This window comes from Lepidochelys olivacea (assembly GCF_965140295.1).
Source record: "Lepidochelys olivacea isolate rLepOli2 genome assembly, chromosome: 2".
Lineage (NCBI taxonomy): Eukaryota > Metazoa > Chordata > Testudines > Cheloniidae > Lepidochelys > Lepidochelys olivacea.
In genome coordinates, this window is record NC_140412.1 from 250,801,478 (window position 1) to 250,824,064 (window position 22,587).

Consider the following 22,587-nt stretch of genomic DNA (forward strand, 5'->3'; position numbering starts at 1 on the left):
TGGTTTGCACATTCACGTAGGCAGAAAAGGGACAGATATTTCTGTCCGTCTTTTGAGTTTGTTTACTGAAGTCATTTGACAGCACTTCGCCTGGTTATTTTCGCCTTTCTCCTGTATTGTCCTTTCCCCTGTTGTTTGTGGGGGTCTTTCACACAGCAACAGCGGAGACCCCAGAAACTGACGGGGAGAGCTCAGGGGAGCCAGGGCAGGGTCTGAAACTGCTTTTAATGCTAGTCCTTTTTGACCGACTAGATTTGTTGATGGTGTCCCTTTAAGTGGCTGCGTAGTCAGGCTGAGCTGCGCGTCTGCACACAGTGGAGACTTTTAAAAGTAATGGACAGAGCTCTGGGAAATAAGCTGTAGGGATCAATTCCGCCCTGGGAAGAGAGTGGACCTGGCCGTCCCGTTGTCTCTGGATGCTGTGCTGTGTGGGACACGCTCCTCGCGCCGCTGTTTAAGACAGAGGCATTTGCTGGCCAGAGTTTCTCTTGGGGGGAAGAGTCAAGAGTTGGCAGGTGGCCCCTTGCTGGAGAGCACACGTCTGGGGCGTTGGCCAGGCCCGGGGCTGGCCCTGGGCGCTGCCAGGGGCGGCAGGGGCTGTTGCACTCCGTTGAACTGAGCCCCAAGCCTTGCTGATGGCCGGGCTGGGCAGCCTGGAAAAACCCCTCGCTCTGCGATGGGAGGCGAAACACTGTGGCGCGGCAAATCTCGGTCCTCTAGCGCAGGAACGGGGGGCACGCAGGGCGCTGTCGTTCCCCGGAATGTCCCGTGTAGCTGCAGAGCCCGACCTCTGCCCAGAGGGGGACGAGTCCTCTCCCTGACCTGCTACGGGCAGAGCGGAAAAGCCTTTAACTTCCAGGGCCCGCAGCGGGCATCAGAGAGGCGGGGAGTTTCCCCGGCCTGGCTGCAGCTGCCCTCCCTTGCCACCAACGGGGGCTTGCTCTGCTCCGCGAGCCCCCTTTGAAAATCCGGGCCCGTCTCGTATAAAGGGGGAGGTGGGTCTGCCGCTGAGCTGGGGACTGGAGCAGGGAGAGGTGGCCCAAGCGCGGCTGGGGAGAGAGTGAGGAGAAGGGAAGGGGAGTCCGGCTGGCGGAGCCAGGCAGTGCAGCGAGCAGGCTGCAGCGCGGAGCCGGGCTGGCTGCGGCTCGGGGGGCGGGGGGGAGGTACCCCGCGCTGGGGGGCTGTGGAGAAGGCGGTATCGCGCTCGGCCGATCAGGCGCTGGAGGAGGAGGAGGAGCCGCAGCGCGCGGCGGTGGCTCCCTGCACCGAGCCGGTCCCCCGGCACCACGCCCCGCTGCCTGCCCCTGCCCAGGCGCTAGCGCGCTCGGCTCGCTGCCTGCCGGCGCTCCGGGCCGCTGGGGGCTGGAGGAGGGGCAGGCAGCGGGGCCAGCGCTCCGGCGCGGGTGTGCCGTCTCCCGGGAAGGAAGCAGCTGTGGCCGGGCGGGAGAGGAGGCAGCGAACGCCGGCCCCAGCGCTGCTGCGGCCCCAGCCGCGCCGTAAAAGCGCCGCTGGCTCGGGCGCCGGCAGGAGGGGGCTTTGCAGCCGCACACGCACGGCAAACCCGTTGTGTGCTCATCCCCGCTCCCGCCCCCACCCCCCGGGGCTTGCAGACCTAACAGTCCTCCTCTGCTCAGCGCAGCCAGGCAAGAAAATCTGGGAGTCTTATTGAACCTGCATTTCCATTAACTCAGCCCCGGCTCCAGCTAATCCGCGGCACTGTGAAGGCAAGGAGGCTAATTAATGACAAGCTTTTACAGTCAAGACCAGCGATAATTGCTTTGGTGGCCTTTATGATTACAAGATAAAAATGGACCGGGCCTGACATAAGAGCCACTGTGTACACTGCAAGACAGGAGGAAATTAAGAGCTGGCTATCTGCATACGGAGCAGAAAATTACTAATAGAGGAGAAATAATGAATAGGCCGGCTAGGCATTCATGGGGAAAAATCCATTTTGTTACCACGCGAAATTAGGTGGTGGAAAGGAGCTTGCTAATTGTTCTCATCTTGTAGCAACCAGGACTGAGGCAGGGGCGTGCTTTTCAATTCATTTCCTTGGTAATTGTGAAAAGGGGAATGCTGGCCAAATGTCTTGCTGCAATTTGCTTGCCTGGTCTTTTCATTTTCATGTTGCGTTTTTAATTGTTGCTAATATAGCTTATAATGAAGCTAATGAGGGGAAATTATTGTACAACTTTTTAACACATGGAGACAAGTGAAATGTCCCAGAAGGATTCTCTCCTATGGCTTAAAAAAAAATCTGGAGGACTTTGGAATTGTTTGTTACTTTTTTTCTTCTACAGAAGACAGAAGTTAACGCACCTACTTTTTGGTTTGTAGTTTTGTTTTTCACTCGAGAGAAAAAAAACGGATCTTTGATTATAACGCCCCCACCCCATATACCAAATAACAATTAAAATGTCTCTTGGTGATTTGAGGTACTCAGAACGGGTTGTGAGCACTATTATTTGAAAAGCAAGCTGAATGGTTTTCAGGATGGCCGGTCATTCAATCGGAGGGATTTCTTGTCCCGGGTTAACTAAAAAAACCCCAAACCCAACCCAGAAAGGAAACCGTCTACGATACAGACAACTATTGCAGGCGTGAAGTGATTGTTGTTGGGAATATTTTTTCTGCCTATCCCGTGGTAGGACCGGAAGACGTTGTCTCAATCCATTAGCTACGCACAGGTGTACAGAGTTATGAGACAAGGTACCCGGGGCAGGGACGCGCTCTCCTTTTTATTTTTGGTCTTCACCTGAACACGCCAAAAATAACCCTGCCATCTTCCCGTGCCACGTTGGTTTCTGCTGAGCCCGGTTCCCTCCATCCTGGCGTGGCTGGGGCTTGAGTGAAACTTTGCCCCTGTGGGGTTTTTCCCGGCGCCGCCGTAAACCCGCAGAGCTAAAAGTGTTTTTTCCCTCCCTCCAGTGGGAAGTTCCGCGCCTCTGAAGTTTCTAGAGCAAATGCTGAGTCGCTGCTTCTTTCTCTCCAACAGAAAAGCAAACTGAAGCTTCTCCCTCACCGCGCCGCGGAAGACGAAGACTCCACCAAATTCATCATCCTCACCCTTCTCTCCATCGCCTGCATTATTGGGGTCCTCGTTGCTTCTGGGGTCCTCTACTGCCTCCGCCATCAGTCGCACCACAGGCTGAAAGAGAAGCTGTCCGCTTTGGGCACCGACACCAGCTCAGATGCCACCGCTGCTTACCAGGTAAGGCCGGGCGGTGCCTCCGGCCCTGGCTTTTTATTTCTCCCCCCAGACACTTAAACACCTTCTTTATCCGCCCCAAGGGGGAGAGGTCCGTTATTCCGAGTGGAGGGGGTGGTTTTGTTTTTTTGCAACGCCGGCTGGGAGCCACCCTAGTCACGTCCCCGCAGATGCCCTGCTACCGGCTTGTCACGGCGAGCTGTTAATCTTCCCAGTTCTTGCAGTTGCTGGACACGTGCGTCTAATTAGAACCATAAAATAGTTGCCACTGGAACTCTCCGAAAAACCACCCCAATATCCATACTCTGCCGGCCCCCGCCACAGGTCACAGCCGAACTCTTCACCGGCTCTGAGGAATGGCTTGCGCCCTTAGTTGTCGGAAGATGTCTCTCTCTTTGAATCATCGACTTCTTCAGGGTCTGATATGAAAGGAGCCTTTGACCCGATCCGTTGCCACCTTCTGCCGTTATTCAGATAAAGTGAAATATAATGCTGCTAGATGGGGAGGTAAACCCAGGACTGTTTCTATGAGCATAATGGAAGCAGATGTGGGCCAAGTAAGGCAGGGATGTTTCAGGCCAATCTTCTGCAATAAATCAGAAACCAATGGGAATATTGAGCGTGCATTTGGCTAAGAGACAACTGCCTAGTTGTGAGGTTTCTTTAGGATAATCAGTGTTTATTTCCTGGTTAGTTATCTGTCTGAAAATGTAGGTGGTACTGCCTGCAACTACATGTCTGGCGCCCCAAAACATTTAGAATGCTATTTTATGTAGATATTATTGCTTTACTATTAATTCTCTGCATTTGAAAAAATGAAATACATTCTACTTAGTGGTGCTTTTGAATTAAAGCTACTTACATTTATTTTTACTTCCCTGTTCTACTGAAGATTAAACAGTGCTCTTTCTATATTATGGTAAACTACAAGAGCTGGAAGTTTGAGACTAAAAGTCTTAAAAGGGATAAATTCACTCAAAAGTTCTGAAGTCTTTCAGTAATCATGTTAAAGATGATTTCCTCCTATAAAGAGAGGTGCTAAGCAGTCCAGAGAATTCTTCAACAAAGAACTAGTGAATTCAAACATACACATAGCTATTAGCATTTCAATGGAATGGCTTCACCTTTAGTTCTAAGCAAAGGGAAGATATCTAATTCTGAAAGAAAAACCTTAAAACTACACCACAAAGTCTGGGTTTTTCAAGGGGGGAGAGAGAGCCTGTGAGTTAGCGCTTATCAGTGAAGTGAGGCCGTGTCCTCCAAGACAAAGTATAAAGAAAAGGAGTACTTGTGGCGCCTTAGAGACTAACCAATTTATTTGCGCATAAGCTTTCGTGAGCTACAGCTCACTTCATCGGATGCATACTGTGGAAAGTGTAGAAGATCTTTTTATACACACAGAGCATGAAAAAATACCTCCCCCCACCCCACTCTCCTGCTGGTAATAGCTTATCTAAAGAGATATGTAGCTAAACTAGTTTTGTTGCCTGTGGTCAAGAAGACCGTGTCAATGTAAGGTGTGGGGTTTGTTTTGGAGGTGCAGAGGGGTTTAAAATAGGAAACCTGCTATTGACTTCAGAATAGTTAAGCAATCTTTTTCTTCACTTAAACATGAGTAAAATAATTCTTAGTATTTTTAAAAGCTCTCCAGGTTATAAAATCTCACTTGAAACTGAATTTGTGATAATTAACAGGACAGTCTTCGCAGTAACAGTTCTAATTAATAGTATCTGTAATTAAAATCGTGCCCTTCCAGCAGGAAAATTGTTTGAATTTCTTGGAGTGACCTTTTTTGCCATTTCTCTTGGGGGCATGGTGGTTAAGTTGATATTGATTTTATAATGAGCTCTGGTTTGTTTAATAAGAATCTGTAATCCAGACACTAAATGAAACGTGCGCTTCATTTCTTCTTGCCAGATTTTTATATTAAAAAAAACTTGCTACAAATAAGATCTAAGGATCTGCTTTGTGAAACAAAATATGAAAATGCTAACAATATGTTCAGTTTTTCAGTATTGAGATCAAATTGATATCCTTTGCCATTGACTAAATCCTGCTAACCTCATTCTCCTAAGTAGTCCCACTGGTTTCTGGTGGAACTACTGTCATGAGTAGGGGGAAAGGGGGGGGGGAAATGATTTGGCTCTAGATGCAGAGATTCCTAAAAGCCTGGTCTTTCTCTCAATGAAGTCAGTGGGAGTTTTGGTGCTGAGTTCAGTGGCAGCAGGAGCAGCCCCCAGAACTGAAGCCAAATGAAATATTCAGACAGTTTTGGTGATTCTAGTGCTACTTTCAACCAGCAGTGATTTAGCAAGGTGTATTTGTAGCGCCTAATCCTCCTTCCAATAAAATTGTGACAAAGTCCCAGTGATTTAAATGGGAGCAAGATTGAGCCCCTGTCTTTTAAGAGTAAATATAATTTTGCATGGAATCCCGCTAATTCTAAGACATATCTGTAATATTTGAGGGATGGAAATTTTGCATTGTATCATCAAAACAAATATCAGGAAAAACCTTAAGTTACCTTTTTGTCGGATCTTCTCTGGCACTCCTAAAGGCAACAGTGCAGGCCATACTAATATTTGGGGAGGAAAAGAGTCCCAGAAAGTTGCTTTGAAAATTGGACACAAGAAACTCAGATATAAACTCTTCTTACGTTATCAATTTAAAACTGTTTCCTAGCTATCCGCTTACTTTATTATTCCAATGTGTTAATAAATATGTGACATAATCTAATATTGGCTGTACAGACCCAGAATACATGTCTGCTGAAGTTTAAGGCATTTACAGATGGATAATGTACTATTGTCTGCAGCTTAAATGGCATCAGATTTAATTTTTGTGCTATTGAGTGCAGAGAGAAAATCAATTGATAAAAACAATGGTCAAGTCTTAAGTAGGAAGAACTCTATTGCAAATACTTGTCAAAATTTTAGTTGGGTCCTATTTTCATATAAACACGACTGACCTACTTTTTCTAGTCTTAACAAAAACATTATGGATTTAACTTAATTCATTCAAGATTTTTCTCCCTTCTTATTCTTTATTTTCACATGGGAACATAGGAGGGTTCTTTCAACACTTGGGGTCTCCTTGTAGTCTGTGTGCTGTGATACCAGATGGGGAGAAAATAGACAAACTGTATTGTCAATGGAAAAACATATTCACTGTTATCCTTCTAAGACACTAGTAGCAGGAGCTTGGATTCAATCCAGTCTGTTGATATTGTATCAGATCTGTGACAGTTACAATGCAAATCTTACTACACAAAGTCTGTGTAATAGCCATGCTGTGCACGTAGCCTGCAGCGTAGGGTGCTGAGGCAGAATGAATGTTATGAAATGTAGCTTGGCTATGAAGAATCAGTTATTTTTCCTAGCAGGAATAATTTTTATATATGCAGTGTGTGTGAACTACCTATAAATAAAAAGTTCCAAACCATTTAAAATTTAGGGGGAAAATTGGCCTTCTAAGAGCCTGTCAGTTAGTAGCCCAAAAAAATTTGAAATGTCTGAGTTATAATTCTTGATTTTTAGAAGGTTATATAATGAAAACAGCTCACCTTTAACTGTAGCTGTTCTGCCAGTCACTTTTTTTTTTTAAGTATTATAATAGGAATGTTCAAACACTTGGAAGGATAAATGTGCTATTCAGACTTAATTTGTCCATTTGCAAAGAAAAGATGCAACCTGGCTTTGCAAGGCTGTGGTCAAGCAGTTTTTCAAATTTAATTGTAGTAGTATATCTTGTCAAATGCTATATGTACATAAAACACAATTTATGCATAGAGACTGTCTGTTTTTGTGTACCTTTTATACTTTTCATATTCTTGTCCAATTATATGCATAGCAGCTGGTTAAATCAGTGTAGGAGTTCAGAGATCATTAAAGAGATGTCCTTATTTCCCCTTCTCTCTCTCATGTTTGCATCTGTTGTTCCTGTTGCTTTGATCTTCTTTGGAAAGCAAATGTAGTATTGGGCAAGCTCACTCTTCCTTCCATGACATTAGGGCAGAAGCGTCTTAGGAATCTTCAGCAAATACTCTTTGATTTAGTTCACAACACTGAGCAGATTTTTCTTGTGCACTTTGAAGCCTTTGGGACACAACCCAGAGAAAAACAGGCATTGGGGGCAGCCTGCAAACAGTGCTATTAAGTGCACATCTTAGTTGTCACTGCTCCCATTAGTAAGCAATTTATTAATGTAATGACAGTGTATGCTGGTGACTGCAACTATGTAGGGAATGCTGAATTGTGCAAAGAGATGTTAAGTCGTTTTGCTTGTTTCGTATTATGAATTGGAGAACTTTGCTAGTGAACATAATTGTTTTGCATCACTGATAGTGGTCCATGCAGCATCATTGTGGTTGAGGCTAAACGCGTAAGTTCAAATATATGATGCTGATCTCAGTAAGCTCCGTTATTATTATCCTGATATCATTTTTAGGGGTATTTAGTTTTGTTTCACTGCAGCACAGAAGAACATATTTACTTCCTCAAAGAGTGAAGTAAAGGAACTTGTGTTGAGACATACTAGAAAGTGATACCTTAAGACAATAAAATCATCCTTGTACTTCCTGAGGTCTGCATTCAAGATTCTAGTGGGTTCTGGGTGGATTCTAGTGGATTCTAGGTCTGCATTCAAGATTCTAGCTATCTGGGTTCTGCAAAATCTAAGGACATCACTCCCCACTTGAACTGATAGTATTCAGTGTTTTTAATGTAAGTTTTTTACATTAAAAACACTGAATACTATCAGTTCAAGTGGGGAGTGATGTCCTTAGATTTTGCAGAACCCAGATAGCTGGTCTTGACAGATAAATAAGAGGAAACTGTATTGAAATATTTTGTTGTAAAATTTATTCTTAATAATGGCTTGGTCCTGCCCTTATCAAAGCCAATGGTAAAATTCTCAGTGGTTTGAAAGGTCTGATTCTACTCATTTATGATTTGAGATAGCTTTTAAAAAATAATGCATGTCAGTTGACCATTAACAAATAATTTGCAAATTGATTCTGCCAAAAACAAATTGTTTGTGGATAGGATCTGATTGAAGGACTCCACTGGAGTCCTGTTTCTCTGTTGGACCATCTTGCCAGTCTTGTATCTTCAGATATATGTATACTATGTTGTATATGATGTAGCTATGTATTTCAGACTCTGTATATGACCTACACACTGATATTTAATAGATTACAATTTTCACAAGTAACCTTTGTCTTATTATGGTGTTGACATAGCAACACTCTAGAACAGTGGAATCTAATAAGCTACGTTTAATGAACAAAAAACAGGATCATTTTTTGTGACTAAGTAATCTGACAAGTTGGGAAATTTTAAAAATACCTAAAGTATTATAGCATGCATGATATGTAAAATCACTCACGCATCATACCTAGACATAAAGGGTAGCATCAAGTATGAGGTGCATGCATATACTTATGGAAAATATTTCAGTAAGGAGTAAATCAAGCAAGAGTACTAGAAGGATGAAAATTTAGCCCTGAAGCTCATTTCTTCTTTTCGTTTCTAGGAATATACAGAACTTTAACACTGGAACATAATTTTCTGTGTTCTTATAAAAGATAGAAACTCACATGACAGTATAAAGTGACAGGACAGACCCTGATAGTCTATCAAATACAAGTACATTGAGAAATATATTAGACCAAATTTGCTTATTTTGGAGCTCTTATGGTGTGTTATGTAAAGTCGCAGTATAAACAATTTTGTATATTTTAATTAACTGGATTTTTATTTTAAGAATAAGCAAATAAATAACCCTATATACATTTGCTTTATATAGAAGTTCATTGTAACATGAAATCTTGTTCCGTAATATTGGGCAGTTTTTATATGCAACAGTGTATATTCAATACAAAAATGGTGCATAATGATAATAATAAAGGAATTATGTGATGTGATTAAAGGTGGTAATATCAGGGCAAATGCTTGAAATTTAAAGAATCATTTAAATTGGGTGTGTGGAGGTAAATATTTCATTAAATACAGTTAGACGATAGATGGCTAAAGGAGGATGAGGCAAAACAAGTGATGTACAAAGGTGGGCTTAACGCTTAATCAGGTTTTATCTGATTAACTGTACAGGATGATCCACAACTACTGTAGTGCAATGGAATATATGACTTTCTTCAACTTCACTGCCTGTTATAGCAGTAGGACCCAGCAAATAGTAATGTAACTACATAATACTGTGAGTTTAAAAAGCATTAGAAATTTGTCAGACACTTCTAAAGTGATCTGCAGAAAATGTTTAATAAAAAATGCTCAACTAAAGTGTTAGCTTCTGAAAGGCCAAATAAATGGATTTAGAGCGCATTTCAACAAATACATATTTTAGTTTTTTTCTAAATCTGTGAGAAGCAGTCCCTCCAATTACCTCCTTCCCTGCTTTGACTAAATGTTCTAGCATGTATAGTCCTGGCTATATTGTAACCCCCATGGAGCAGCTTTGGAGAGTGGAATCTGCATATTATTAGCATGAGTTTCCACCCTTCCTGTAACATTCAGCTGTCCAACAAAGCTTTATTATTTTTAAATACAAACACTGAAAAATAAACTTTTGAGAACTTCTGAATGTTAGGAGGAGAGGAATGACTCACCCTGACTATAGCCAGGCTTCACCCTCCAAAATAGGCTCATGGTTGTTGCAATGTGGGCACTGGAGTCCATGCTAGAACACTTCTGTTGGAGTAGGAAGTGAGTGATTTGGAAAGAGATGTTCTTTGAGGGCCTACAGAAAAAAGCTGAAGTATACATCTAACTTCTGGTATTCTTCCTTGGAAGAGATGGTGCCATACAGATGTAAGTTTGAATTAAATGAAGTGCCTTTCTGAGAGCAGCTGGCCATAAATCTGACCAGTGTGGGTGGGCAGGGAGCGGGGGGAGGGTTTGTTTTCTCCCATTACATATATTATTTGAATTTGTTCTATATAACTCAATCATCTTTATTTTACTATCGATAGGTACCATAGCTGGGCATAGCTCCTCACAGAACAAATAAAAAGCCACGTTGCTATAATTCCTTTGTCCATTTATGGTATAAGAGAATGCTAAGAAAAACAGTGGGAATTTAAATTAGTGATTTCCCTTTAATTATTAGGTAGCGTTTCTGGCTTTCCCAAACATACCCTATAGCCTTGCTTGGGAAACTCTGCTGGACAGTCATTGCCTCTGGACTCTGAAGGTAACCATAACTATCTTTCCTGCCTTTTTCTTTGGATTTCTGGTCTTGAAAGAAACTACTCTTATTCAGATATATTCTTTTCCTGGATTTTGCTTTTCTGGGTGGCGAGAGTGGCAGCAGGAATAACAAGCAACTGGCACTAAAAATACTCCGATCTCTTTTCTTTACCAATATGACAAGAGCTCCCAACGATGGTGGGGCATCTCTCTGAGCTTGCAGCAGCAGTTACTCTCGCTTTTCTGTCTGATGAGACAGCCACTACCTGACTGACAAGGTCTTGACCCCTACTCTGGCTCACAAGCTCCTGCCTTCCAGAACTGCCCCAATTTCATCATGCTGACACCACTGGCTAACTGCCAATTTAGCTCGAGCTGTTTCAGGCTACTCTGAGGCACAGCGCAATGGATTGTCTCCCTGAAGTAAATCAATTATGGCACAATGCCTGTACCATATAGAGAAGGCAGAGAGAACCACAACCTTGCCTAATGAATTGGGAAGTATTTGATCTGCATCTTTACCTTCCTTAAAAATAAATGCAGGGTGGGGGATCTGATTTCTCCTCCATTGACTTCATTGGAGTTATTTGTGATTTACAACAGTGGAAGTTAGAGGAAAATCAGTTCCATTCTTTCTGTACCTGTTTGCGCTCACGCTCGCTCTCTCTCTCTCTGTCTTAGGGTTTCTACAGTGCCCATCACCATAGTACTACGCTTTGTTATGTCCATGGAATCTGTGTTCTTTTGGGCATCCAGCAGCTAAATCGGCTGTACATGTTCAATTCATTTATTTTTCCCAGTTCATTTCAGGGGTTCCCAAACTTGGTTCGCGGCTTGTTCAGGGTAAGCCCCTGGCGGGCCGCGAGATGCTTTGTTTACCTGATCGTCCGCAGGTACGGCTGCTCGCAGCTCCCAGTGGTTGTGGTTCGCTGTTCCTGGCCACTGGGAGATGCGAGCAGCCGTACCTGCGGACGCTCAGGTAAACAAAGCATCTCGCGGCCCGCCAGGGGCTTACACTGAACAGGCTGCGAGCCAAGTTTGGGAACCCCTGGACTAGATAAAGCTATTCATTTTTATTTTAATATGGGAGAAGTCTTACCATGGATTCAGAATAACTATGTGCAGCTGAATCACAATCCCCGGAACAGAGTAGGGGCTGATGAGTTAAACACATGAGACATATGTAGACCACGTCTGTTGGGGATTGGTGTAGAACTGCACTTCCTAGGAGGAGCCCAGGTGCAATATGTCTTCCTGATCTCCAGGAGCAGCACTCCAACTGCTACTCCCTTCTTGTCAGTCCCATTCTATGGGTCAGTGTTGGGGAAGAAGGGTTGGGGGGCCCAGCTTGGTGTCTTCGCTCCCTTTGAGGTACCATGGGACTGAGGATGAAGCAGAACCTGAACTTCTCTGAGTGCATTGACTGCAAAGTCATGTCTAGGCTGGGAAGACAGTTGAATGTGTTAGCTAATGTTTTAGAGACAACCTAACATGATTTTCAACGGAGCTTTGCACAGAGTCTAGAAAGACCTAGTCCTATTTAAATACATGTTATCTGGTTGTGGTCAACCCTGGTGAGAAACCTAAGGATAACACAATCCGATAACATGTTTCCCAGTCCAGATATGGCCCATCTCTGACTGGACCTTATGTGGTGGTGAAGGATTCTTGGATCCTCCACTCACGCCTCTGCACAGGATCACATACCACTCCTGTAAGAACTAGGCAGACTCTGCAAAGCAAAACAAAAAAAAGTTTTTTTGTTTGCTCTTTAGTTTTTTTAATTGTATATCAAGATAAACCTCAGGAAAAATGTTTGGGCGGGATGAGCTGCAGCTCGAGTCATCACTTCATGGGATATCACTGTTCAGATCCTTCTAAATATGCCAGCAAAAGAGGGTGAGAGTACCTGCCATCCAAGATAGCATTTTTCTATGTGCAATAAATATTGATGCAATAACCTCCTGGTAGTTTAAAAACAAAAACAGAGGTTCCTCTTTCAGATATTCTACAAAACAACAAGATACAGTAAAGAACTAAAACAGATGTTATTTCAAATGTTTACTTCACCATTAAATATTTTTGGCTGTAGTGACATTGATGTGTTCCATCATAACAGAAATAATCTTGCCTCTTTCATGTTGCATTTCATATTCAGGTGGTTTGGGGATGGCACCTTTCAACATACAGATTGAATTGTCGTCGCTTAAGTTTGTATAAAAAATGACTACATCAAGACCGCAGAAGGGAAACTTTGAAAGCACATGTCTAGAATTGAAGTCTTTCAAAGAACAAATCATATTTTAGGAGAAGACTGATCATTTTTTGAGTTGGAGGAAATCTAGTTTGATTCAGATGACATAAGCAAATGGGTAAATGAATTGGGTTTTTCCTACTCTAGTCTTTGCTCAACAGTTGTTAGTTTTTGATTTTTTTATATTGCTGTTTGGGGTGACTGCATTCTGAATGAATAGCAGTTTTGATCAAGGAAACGTTTTGTTTTTTAATATTTCAGGCTGATAAAATTCTATTCCTGTTCTGTGCAAACTCTTTGTTTTTAGTCTAGCTAACCTGGTTCCAGGCTTCTGTGTAGCTATTTCATGTGTTGATGCTGCTCTTGCTTTACCTGGGCAGCATTGTTCTGCCAGTATATAGGTCTCATAAGTGGCTTACTTATTCCCTCCTAAGAGGGAACAGTTCATCATTATCACAATCCAGACCTTCCTTCATTCTCTAGTTTAAATGTTTAACTTGGTTGGGGTAAACCATTCTCCTCCCCTGTCCACGAATTCAGTTGGAATGGAGAGCTTTGGAGCTAGAAAGTCGTGGGTCTGATTTCTGCCAGCAACAGTGGAAGAGGTTGAAGTGGACTGGTATGGTAGCATACAGGCGCTCCTACCCAGCTATAGTACTATGGGTCTGCACTCCCATGTCTGGCTCCTAAGTGTATCAGGCAGAATATTTGTGGAGGAGGAGAGAAATATTGATCTCTCCCAGTAGCTAGGAATAGAAGGAATGGGGGGAAGATGATAGTGAGAAAAGGAAAACTTCTTCTGCTGTTTGGTAGGTAGTATGGATAAAAGTCTCTTGATACCATCTCTTTTCCAACAGCTGGTAGTAGATTCCCTCTGTGGTTCTCCGTGGAAGGAAAGTGTTTGGCTTGCATTAAGGGTTGTGATTTGGTGACAGGGGATTTCTTATTAACCTCACTAGAAATCTCTTGACTGTGAAATTAAAATATACAGTAGAGTTGCCTAGCAGGCTATTCTCAGTTTGACTTTGTCTCGATAGTCCGGGGCATTCTAAGGATTGTTGATCCGTAATCTTTTATTTGAGAGCCTTAGAAGTTAGTTAAATATAAATCAGTGATTCAACCTCCTGTGGATACTGTGAACAATACTGGTTATTCCATCTCAGAAGGGATATTGCAGAATGGAGAGGCTCAAAGAAGGGAGACAAACATTATTAGGGGCGTGGAAAACTCACATGAAAAGAGTTAGTTTGTTTGTTTGTTTATTGTAGAAAGGAGACAAATAAGAAGGAAAACCATTTATTATTTGGCCTATGCAAACTGGTCAAGCTAAGCCCCACAGCATTCTTATCAATGATGTTCAAGGCCTGAAAACCTCCAGGAAGTGGAGTCACTTTGCCATCCTCAGCAATGTGTGTAAAGCTTTGTGGCTACCACATTGACCTAGAGGACTGTCTCTAAAATGCCACAGAAATTCCACTGTAGCACAAATTCCATGTCTGGTACAAAGCTGGTTCAGAAGGCTCCATTGCCTTCTTGGTAAATCAATCCCAGGTTGATATTGAGTGGGGTCTGAGATAAGATAATTATTTGTCACTTTCTCTGCGGACCATGACGATCTCCACGTAGCCTCTACTGTAAATCCCTCACCTGGTAAACTTATCCACAACTGGTGATGTGAAGGTAGATGATTATGAGGTGGATTAAACAAGTCTTTAATAGTAGATGTGACACACGCAATTTCATCATGAGCTTTGCTACGCTTTCCTCTCTACAAACACAGGGCAGAGTACTACGGCAGAGAACCAGTCACCATGGTAGAGGAGAAAATTTAAATGTGCCTGAAAAAATATGTGTGGTGGAATTAAGTTGTATGTTGATCTTCTTTGCGTGAGACAGACGAGCCCATACTGAAGTGCATAATGTTTGGGTGTTGGCCAGCCCATGTTGTTCTGGCCCCATGTTGTTTCCGAGCAGGTTATTTTGCACTTTGACCTTAGTCACTGTATTTGTAAGATGGTCGTGATCTGTGAGAGTTCTGTCCAGCGTGATAGACTGGGTATGAATCATGCTGTATTTGATGACCATTGAGAACTGTGTTTAGCACTCTGCCTGCTTGTGTATGATGTAAGTGGAAGTCATTCGGTCCAATCTTACTTCCACTGGTATTGCGCACCACTGATTACAATAATTGGCCATAGCCACCATATCTGCATTCAGAATGCTCTCAAGTATGTCAAAGGAGTGTGACTGAATGCCAAGGCATATGTCATCTGCATAAACAACCTTTCGAGACCCGGTATATGGCAAGTTATTTGAATATAAGTTGAATAACGTTGGAGACCATACTGATCCTTGTGGTAGGCCATTCTTCTGGTGCTTCCAAGTACTTGTTTTATCACCAATTAACAGTAAAAGTATACAAAATAATGAATGTCACACAGAAGGTAAAGCAGAAATGTCTGTTTTCCCCTTTCTCATAACACAAGAATGAGGGGACTTTCAATGAAATTACAAGATAGAAAATTCTAAACACATAGAGGAAACACTTTTTGACATAACACATTATTAGACTGTGGAACTCATTGCCACAGGATGTCATCAGGACCAAGGATTTAGTAAGATTCAAAGAGGAACTGGACAAATATCCTAGTTAAAACAGATAATGCTAAAAAGTTTGGAAGGGACCTAAAACTTCACACTTCAGGGTTTAAGACAATATCTAATTTAGGATGAGACCTTTCTGGAGAGCAGATTCTCCTGCATCTGCCTACTGCAAGGTTTCTTGCACTTTCTTCTGGAGCATCTAGTATTAGCTACTGTCGGAGGCAAGATACCGGATTAGATGGATCACAGTTCTGAACCGGTATGGCAATACCTATGTTCATAATTACATAGAGACTTGTTATATTTAAAAAACCATACCAAGGAACTTCAATTATGACATCAAATAGTTCCTTTTTTCTTTGTGCCTGTTCCAATGAGATATTTATTGCATATGACAGCAGGAAGGCAAGTCAGAGCTTCAGCAGCGATCCCTTCATCACTGGCTGGCAGTGCTGTAGCAATTAAAAAAGAGCAATTAAAAGACTGGTCCAATGGTTCTGTATTTTTGTTTTCCCCCAAATGTTAAATCTCCAAGTTCTTGTAAGTGTTGCGACTAAGGTTTTGGTACAAAGTAAGTTCTAATTTTCAGTGTCTCCTGTAATGTTTAAGGGGAATCTATAATATTACTTACTGTCATTAATCCTTTTTACTCCTAGCTTTTGTTGGCTACACAACCAAGGGAAGAATGCCTGTTCTGAGATTATTCATACTCTTTAACATATATACACACATTTGCTGTCATTCCAGAGAACTTCACAAACTCTTGTGGGTAGGACTTTGGGATAGTCACATTACTTTACAAGAGGCAAAGCCCTCTTGTTGACTTAACTCCCTCATGCTGTCCCTCTCAAACCTCACCTTCATACTTTTTATCTAATATGTATTTTGCATAAAATCTGAATTTTAAGTTTGTTCCTGCTATCGGGAGTAGAAGTGGAGAGTGATTTTGTGTTTACTTTCCATGGACAGCAATTAAGAGGCCATGATGATGGGTACCCTTATAAAAACCTAACTAGACAGAAGTGAATTATGCTGGTCATTCCAAATAAGAGCCTACTCTGTATATACCCCATATTTTACAGGAAAAAAACTATTTTAGATCTAAAAAAAACTATAGGGACTATATTTTGCCTCAGTTATCGTGAGTCCAGCTACACAGGGTTCAGACAGAGCCACAGAATCCTCTAAAATGGGCTATGATAGATTTTGAAACAGTTACATTTTCATGTCTCAGGAAACTATCATGTCAGGTCCTTCCAGAGCTAGATGTAAATGCTGAGGTCCATTGTGAAGCTGGAAATCTTTCCTTCTAATGGGATAAAACCCAATTTCTACCCCTGAGGGGCCACAGGACAACTGACTATATGGTCTGAACATTTTTATCTATTGAGAAACTACCTGTTTCAGGACTAAATTTTGCACAGTTTGGATACCCAGAGCTCTACCTTTGGGTAGAGGAAGAGGAAACATTTTTCTGGCCTGCCCTCCCCCCCCTTAAATAACTTAAATAATAAGTAGCTGCTGAAAGCTGCTCTAGGTGTCTTGGTGTCTTGCGAAAAACTTGGCTGAGTGGGCAGATGAAGTCAGGTGCATGATAAATGCATTTATCACGTGATTCTGCCTGGTGTTACCACATGCATAGCACCATTATTATTTATTTGTATTACAGTAACCCCTACTGTATTGTAAGGATCCCATTTTGCTAGGTGCTGTGCAAACACATAATAATAGACAGTCTGTACCCCAAAGAGCATACAATGTAAATAGACAAGACAGACAAAGGAAGTGAAGAGTTGGAGATCAAGGAGTAGATTTTCAAGAGTGCTCAGACTTAGCAACTCTCATGGGGAGCTGAGCACTTTGAGAATCTGGCCATTATGTCATATTCAAAGTCTGTGGCAGAACCAGGAACTGAACCTAGATCGTCTCTATTGTATTCCAATCTAGTTTCTTAACTACAAGTCCATCCTTCCTCCCCAGTTTACAGGTGTGGCATTTTATCTTGTGTGTATAATATATTACACACAAGCACATCAGTAGCGATGACAGCCGTGTGATGTGCAATTAGCAGCCGCTTTTGGTTCAAACAGACAAAACCATCTGCCACAGAAATGTTTCCAGGTATACCTCGGACCCCTGTCCCTCCCCAGAATTACAATCATTATGTCTGGAAAAGTTATTTGGGGTCCTTTTTAAGAAAGTTCTAAAACTTTCTTAATATTTCTTCTCTTCTTCTGAAGCATTTACATTTGGAATCTTGGTAGTGAAAGGCACCGGTTTCATAAAATGATTTTTCATATTCTTTGGCCTAATAACCCCCCCGCCCCCAGTCACCTCCTTTTCTAGGAAGGGACGCACCAGGGAGGGTAAGGGGAAGAAGTCTGCTTAAGGTTCCGCCCAGAGTTATCTCCCATGTTGTTCCATTAGGAGAAAGTGGCAGAACAGATTGACTGTTGCCCCCAAACCTCACTGATCCTCATGAAGCCCGTATCCTCTGTAAGGAGACCTGTGCCTCTGGGTTTCAAGAGAAACCACACCACAGTTGTTCCATGACAGTACAGACTCATTGGAACCTGTAAGTATTAGGCCCTCACCTGGTAGCATCTGCCCAGGAATCCCTATAAAGGGAAGATCCCTACCACAGAAAAACAACACAAGCTTTAGGCTGTTCAACATCTGCTTTAAGGGGCCAGTTGGGGAACTAAGAGTGTATGGAAATCTTGTATATTAAATATGGTGTAATTGTAGTGTTAGAATAATAGAAAAATGGAAATGCTCAAGTCCACTGAGGTTTTATAGATGTGTTCATGCCCTTATAGTACGTGGCTTTCTTATGGTGGGAGGATAGTTCATCGCTCTGTTGTTCAAATGTTTGAAACCGAGGAGTGAAGGGAACAAACCAAAACCAAAAAATTCCTCTTCAGTTTAAGGAACACTAACTTTTCCCTTCCTTTCCCCTCCTCTGCAACTACTTCTGCTTTCTTATGTGTGAGATAGTATGGGTTCATAATTGTATGAATCATGACCAAGCATCACTTGAAGTGCTAAACTAATTGAAGTTTTTCATTTCACGGGGCATGATAACAAAAAATTGGGGTCTTATTAGAAAAACACAAACATGATTATCAAAGCCTTGCATGATTTCTGGCTGCAAAATAATAGACTCTGGAATAGTATCCCAGGAGAAATGAGAGCAGCTCCATCATCGAAGTCATTTTAAAAAACTAAATCTCAACAAAGTACTTGAGATTATATAATGGGCTTGGAGACTGTGGTGATGGATGACAACCTAGGTAGACAATTAAAATGTAGAGAACAATTCTGCATGCCCAGCTAAATTAATAAATCTAAAATGTCTAGTCCTTTCCTCCCCTCCCCTCTCCTCCCCCCCGCCCCCGGTTCTATTACATAGCAGTCTGGATGGGGTTAAAAGAGCAACAGAATGCGTATTTATAAGGATGCATCTAGTCCAAAGGTAGCATTATGTTCTCTATACATATCTCATTTAAGCATTATTTCAATATTTATCAGGTGATTCATTGTTGGAATGTACTCTGATTCCAGTAGTTACTGTTTCATAATTGTAAACAAAATTATATACATAACTATTCCCAGCATATGAATTATTTATTATATTCCCAGACAAAAAATTTGTTAAAATTGAATTAAGGTTGAGATTGTTTCAATAATATAAGAATAAAACAATTACAGGGAGGTTGTAATTATTCCCCAAACAAGGATTACAAACCCAGGAAGCTCAGTGAAGGTTAAATTTAAAAGAAATCCAAACGTGTTAAGCTATGGAAATGCACAGTGAAGGCAGCCAAACAGCTTCCCTTCTGCTCTGTAGTGACACCATACAATTATAATTAGTGCATCATAGTGTTTGTAGTCCAGGTATAGATTAATCTGATTTTTCTAGATACAGTAAACTTTTCCAGTTTTTGTTTTCATTGTAGTGGTGTCAGTACACGTGCAACAAAATGGTTGAATCCACGCTGTACGTGCAAAACTCAGTTCAGCTTTACCTGTAAAGGGCAGTTCCATAATTTTAAAAGAAAAATGCTCAAATAAGTGAGAAGGAAAGCATACCGGAGGAGAATTTTCCTGAGTAATTTTAAAGGTCATGCTATATAATTTGCATATGTTCTTACTACCCACAGTATGTTCTGTTAGCAGTTGTAGCACAGAGTCTTTTAAAATAGAATATTTCACATTGTTCATTGCACTCTGCAAACATTAATTTTAGTACAAATCAAAATAAATATTAGGTCATTTTGTTTAGTTCTGGTTAAGGTGGGTTTGTTGCTGTACAGTACGTTCGCAGATGCTTGTCTGGTTTAGGTTTTAAGGGCATGCTGTGTAAGTGTCCACCACTGTTAATATATATGAATTTTCCTTTGATATCTTTTCATTTCTCCTAATTCTATTCCCTGGATAATTCTGATTCCATCTCTGGTGTTCACAATTTTCAAATGTGTGCGAAGAAGCAGAGGTGGGTTTGGTTTGGTTTTGGTTAACAAGAGATTAACATTTGAGAATGCCAGGCCTCTGTATTGGATTGGTTTTGACTTCTCTAAGTTATGTAACTTCAGATGCATAATGAAGAAATTTGACTTTTATTACTAGTATATATTGTTGGGGGCAGGGTTTGGTTTTGTTTTAAATAAACTGGAAAATTGTGAATTCCCTTAGTTTCCAGGTTCCTATTCAATAGATTTGAGGTAAACATGCTGGGAAGAATAACAACGAGGGTTGCCAGGTTTTCAACCGGAACACCTAGTCGAAAAGGGACCCTGGTGGCTCCGGTTAGCACAGTTGACCGAGCTGCTAAAAGTCTAGCTGTCCACAGCAGGGCAGGCAGGCTCCTACAAAGTGAGAGTCTCTTGATCAAGTTTCAATATTTTAGTCTATGTAACTGTCTATATGGAGTTTAGGATTTTTTGCCATGAGTTCATGTAACCTGGAGTTTGGGTTGCAAGGCATCTGCTGATTCCTATGGCAGTCTACTGTTTTTCACTAGGTGAGAATGATTCAGGAGTCAAAATCTGTTACTGGGCTAGGACCACAAAGCCCCTCAAGACACACAGACAGAACACAGTCAGACTGTGCAGACACATTTTAATAAACTGTGATATCTGCATATAAGGCAGTTTGGAGAGAGGGTGACAATACTCAACAGCTCGTCTTTAAAAGAAATGAGCATAAGCAAGAGATGTGTATCAGACCTCTCTTAATTGCCATCTTCATCTCCTGATATTAGCATCTTACTGTGCTGATCAGATTCCATTTTCTGACTAATTATGGCAAGGAGTCATCTGGTTTTATTTTATGTTAGTTAGTTATTTCTGTGCTCTAACTTTTGCCTATGCTACATATTGTCATGTATTGCAGTTATGCATAAGCAGAATCAACATACATAAAAGGGTCTTTCAGGACTTTGTGCCATGTTTATCAGAGGATTTGTGGGGAGTGGGTGGGGAACTGTGTTCTTGGCTTTGTCAGTATGCTATCTCTTTGGTTAACAGTACACTTTTTAGAGCAAATACTGGGCATGCTCTGATAATTTCTTTCTCGACTCCTTTGTGGTGGAGCCCAAGGTTCAGATTTAGGGAAAGCTTAATTATTCATTACATATGAGGAAACAAGTTCATATTTACCACTGAAGCCCTACCTCAGGCTAGTTTGGATGTCCTCTTCTGCTGTAAACTTACCTTACAATGGAGTGTACATGGGATATCTTTCAAGATAGGCCTTTTAGTAACCCATGTGGTCTTAATGGATTTTTCAGGAACCTGGTGTATTGTTGGCCTGTCTTGTTGGTAGATATGAATTCTAGTTTCCTCTCCTACACTTTTGTGATACTTGACGGCTGTCATCCAGTGTAAAAGCATGTGGCAGCAAATGCGCAATGCTGTCATGGAACAGGGACATCCTGAAGAAGAGATGGCACTTGCCGTATTATGTTGGCTGCGTTTCTAAAGCAGCCCTGGCTTGACACCTCATTGAAAGAGTGAGATTCATTTCTGAGTGGGCATGATGCCTCTTGGTGTCTGGTGGGAATGCAGGGAGTTGAGGTTATGCATGAAAATCAGTTGTGATAGTTAGGAGTCCTAGCCAGGAATGTACAAACCATGTGTCCATTCTGTCTTTTTGATTAAAGAGAGGCTTTCACTAATGCAGCTGCTATCTGGCTGCTTGAAGAGGGTTTCAGTCACAATTCAAAAAAGTGCTGTAGTAAGATTTCCTTACTGTGGCTTCTCACTGTGTAAGTTCCCTGTATCATGGTCTGCACTAAGACTGACTTCCTGCTCCTGGGTTGAGAAGACGAACTGTTGTGCCTGTAATGAGGAACACTGGGTGAATTAAGGCTCATCTTTAGAACTGGCTAAATTGTATGTACCCACTAATCTACAGTGTGTTAATCCCAATTAAATATTTGATTTATTTACTTTAACACCACTTTTTTATAATGTTGTGTTTATTTTATTTTTTGTAAATGTTCCTTGTCACCCCTCCATCTCCCTGTGGGATGATAAAAAATTTAGGATCACTTCAAAATCTCATTGGAAGAGTTCCGAGGTTTCTCTGAAAATATTGTTTATGATGTGTTTAGGGTTATCAATTTTCTTTCGCAAATGAAAAAAGCTCTCTACAGATGATTATAACACTGTACTTTAAACTCATTTAACTGGACATTATTTTCAGAATATTTATCTTGGTTATTGCAGTTTTTGTCACACTGTGATATTAGTTTTCCATTATATACTACATGTCACTTCCACATAAGTTTGATAATAAATGTTGGGAAATAAAAAACAGAGGCACTGCCTCCATGTGATAGCAATTTCTATGTAATGGGAAATAATGTCATAAACTTTAAATTACATTTTAAATAAATGTTTATGTCCAACCCATCCATTAGATCATAGCCCAAAAGGGTCAGGAGGATCATTCCTTCATATATCACTGTATGCAGTATGATTGCTTTTTTAGGCATAAATGATGCTTTTAAATGAGGAATGACAAGCAGTATAAAAAGACAGTACATTACAGTCACAGTAGTATAGTAATAGCCTTGGCCACTATGTTAAATACAAAAATGCGATACATAAATTGAATTCACTCTTTGCAAATGATTATTAAATGGGTCTGTGCTGATACCAGTGTTCACTGAGTTCGTAGTTCAGTTTGGAACCCTCACGTCTGGGTTCAGTGTTGGGTTCTAAACCTCCATTGTGGGCATAATGTTTACTGCTTCCAGAATTAAAAACATAAACACTTGAGAGTGCAGAGAAATGTGTAGATGGCTGATG

At 41.5% G+C, this 22,587-nt stretch overlaps 1 protein-coding gene across 3 annotated transcripts in view; it reads left to right on the forward strand.

Moving 5' to 3' along the window:
• PTPRN2 (protein tyrosine phosphatase receptor type N2) overlaps positions 1-22,587 on the forward strand; it is a 1,058,681-nt gene that overhangs the window by 928,310 nt on the left and 107,784 nt on the right. For all 3 annotated transcript variants that reach the window (XM_084620378.1, XM_084620379.1, XM_084620380.1), the window contains one exon: positions 2,999-3,214. In XM_084620378.1, the coding sequence (XP_084476504.1) occupies positions 2,999-3,214 (216 nt within the window). The remainder of the gene's footprint in view (positions 1-2,998; positions 3,215-22,587) is intronic.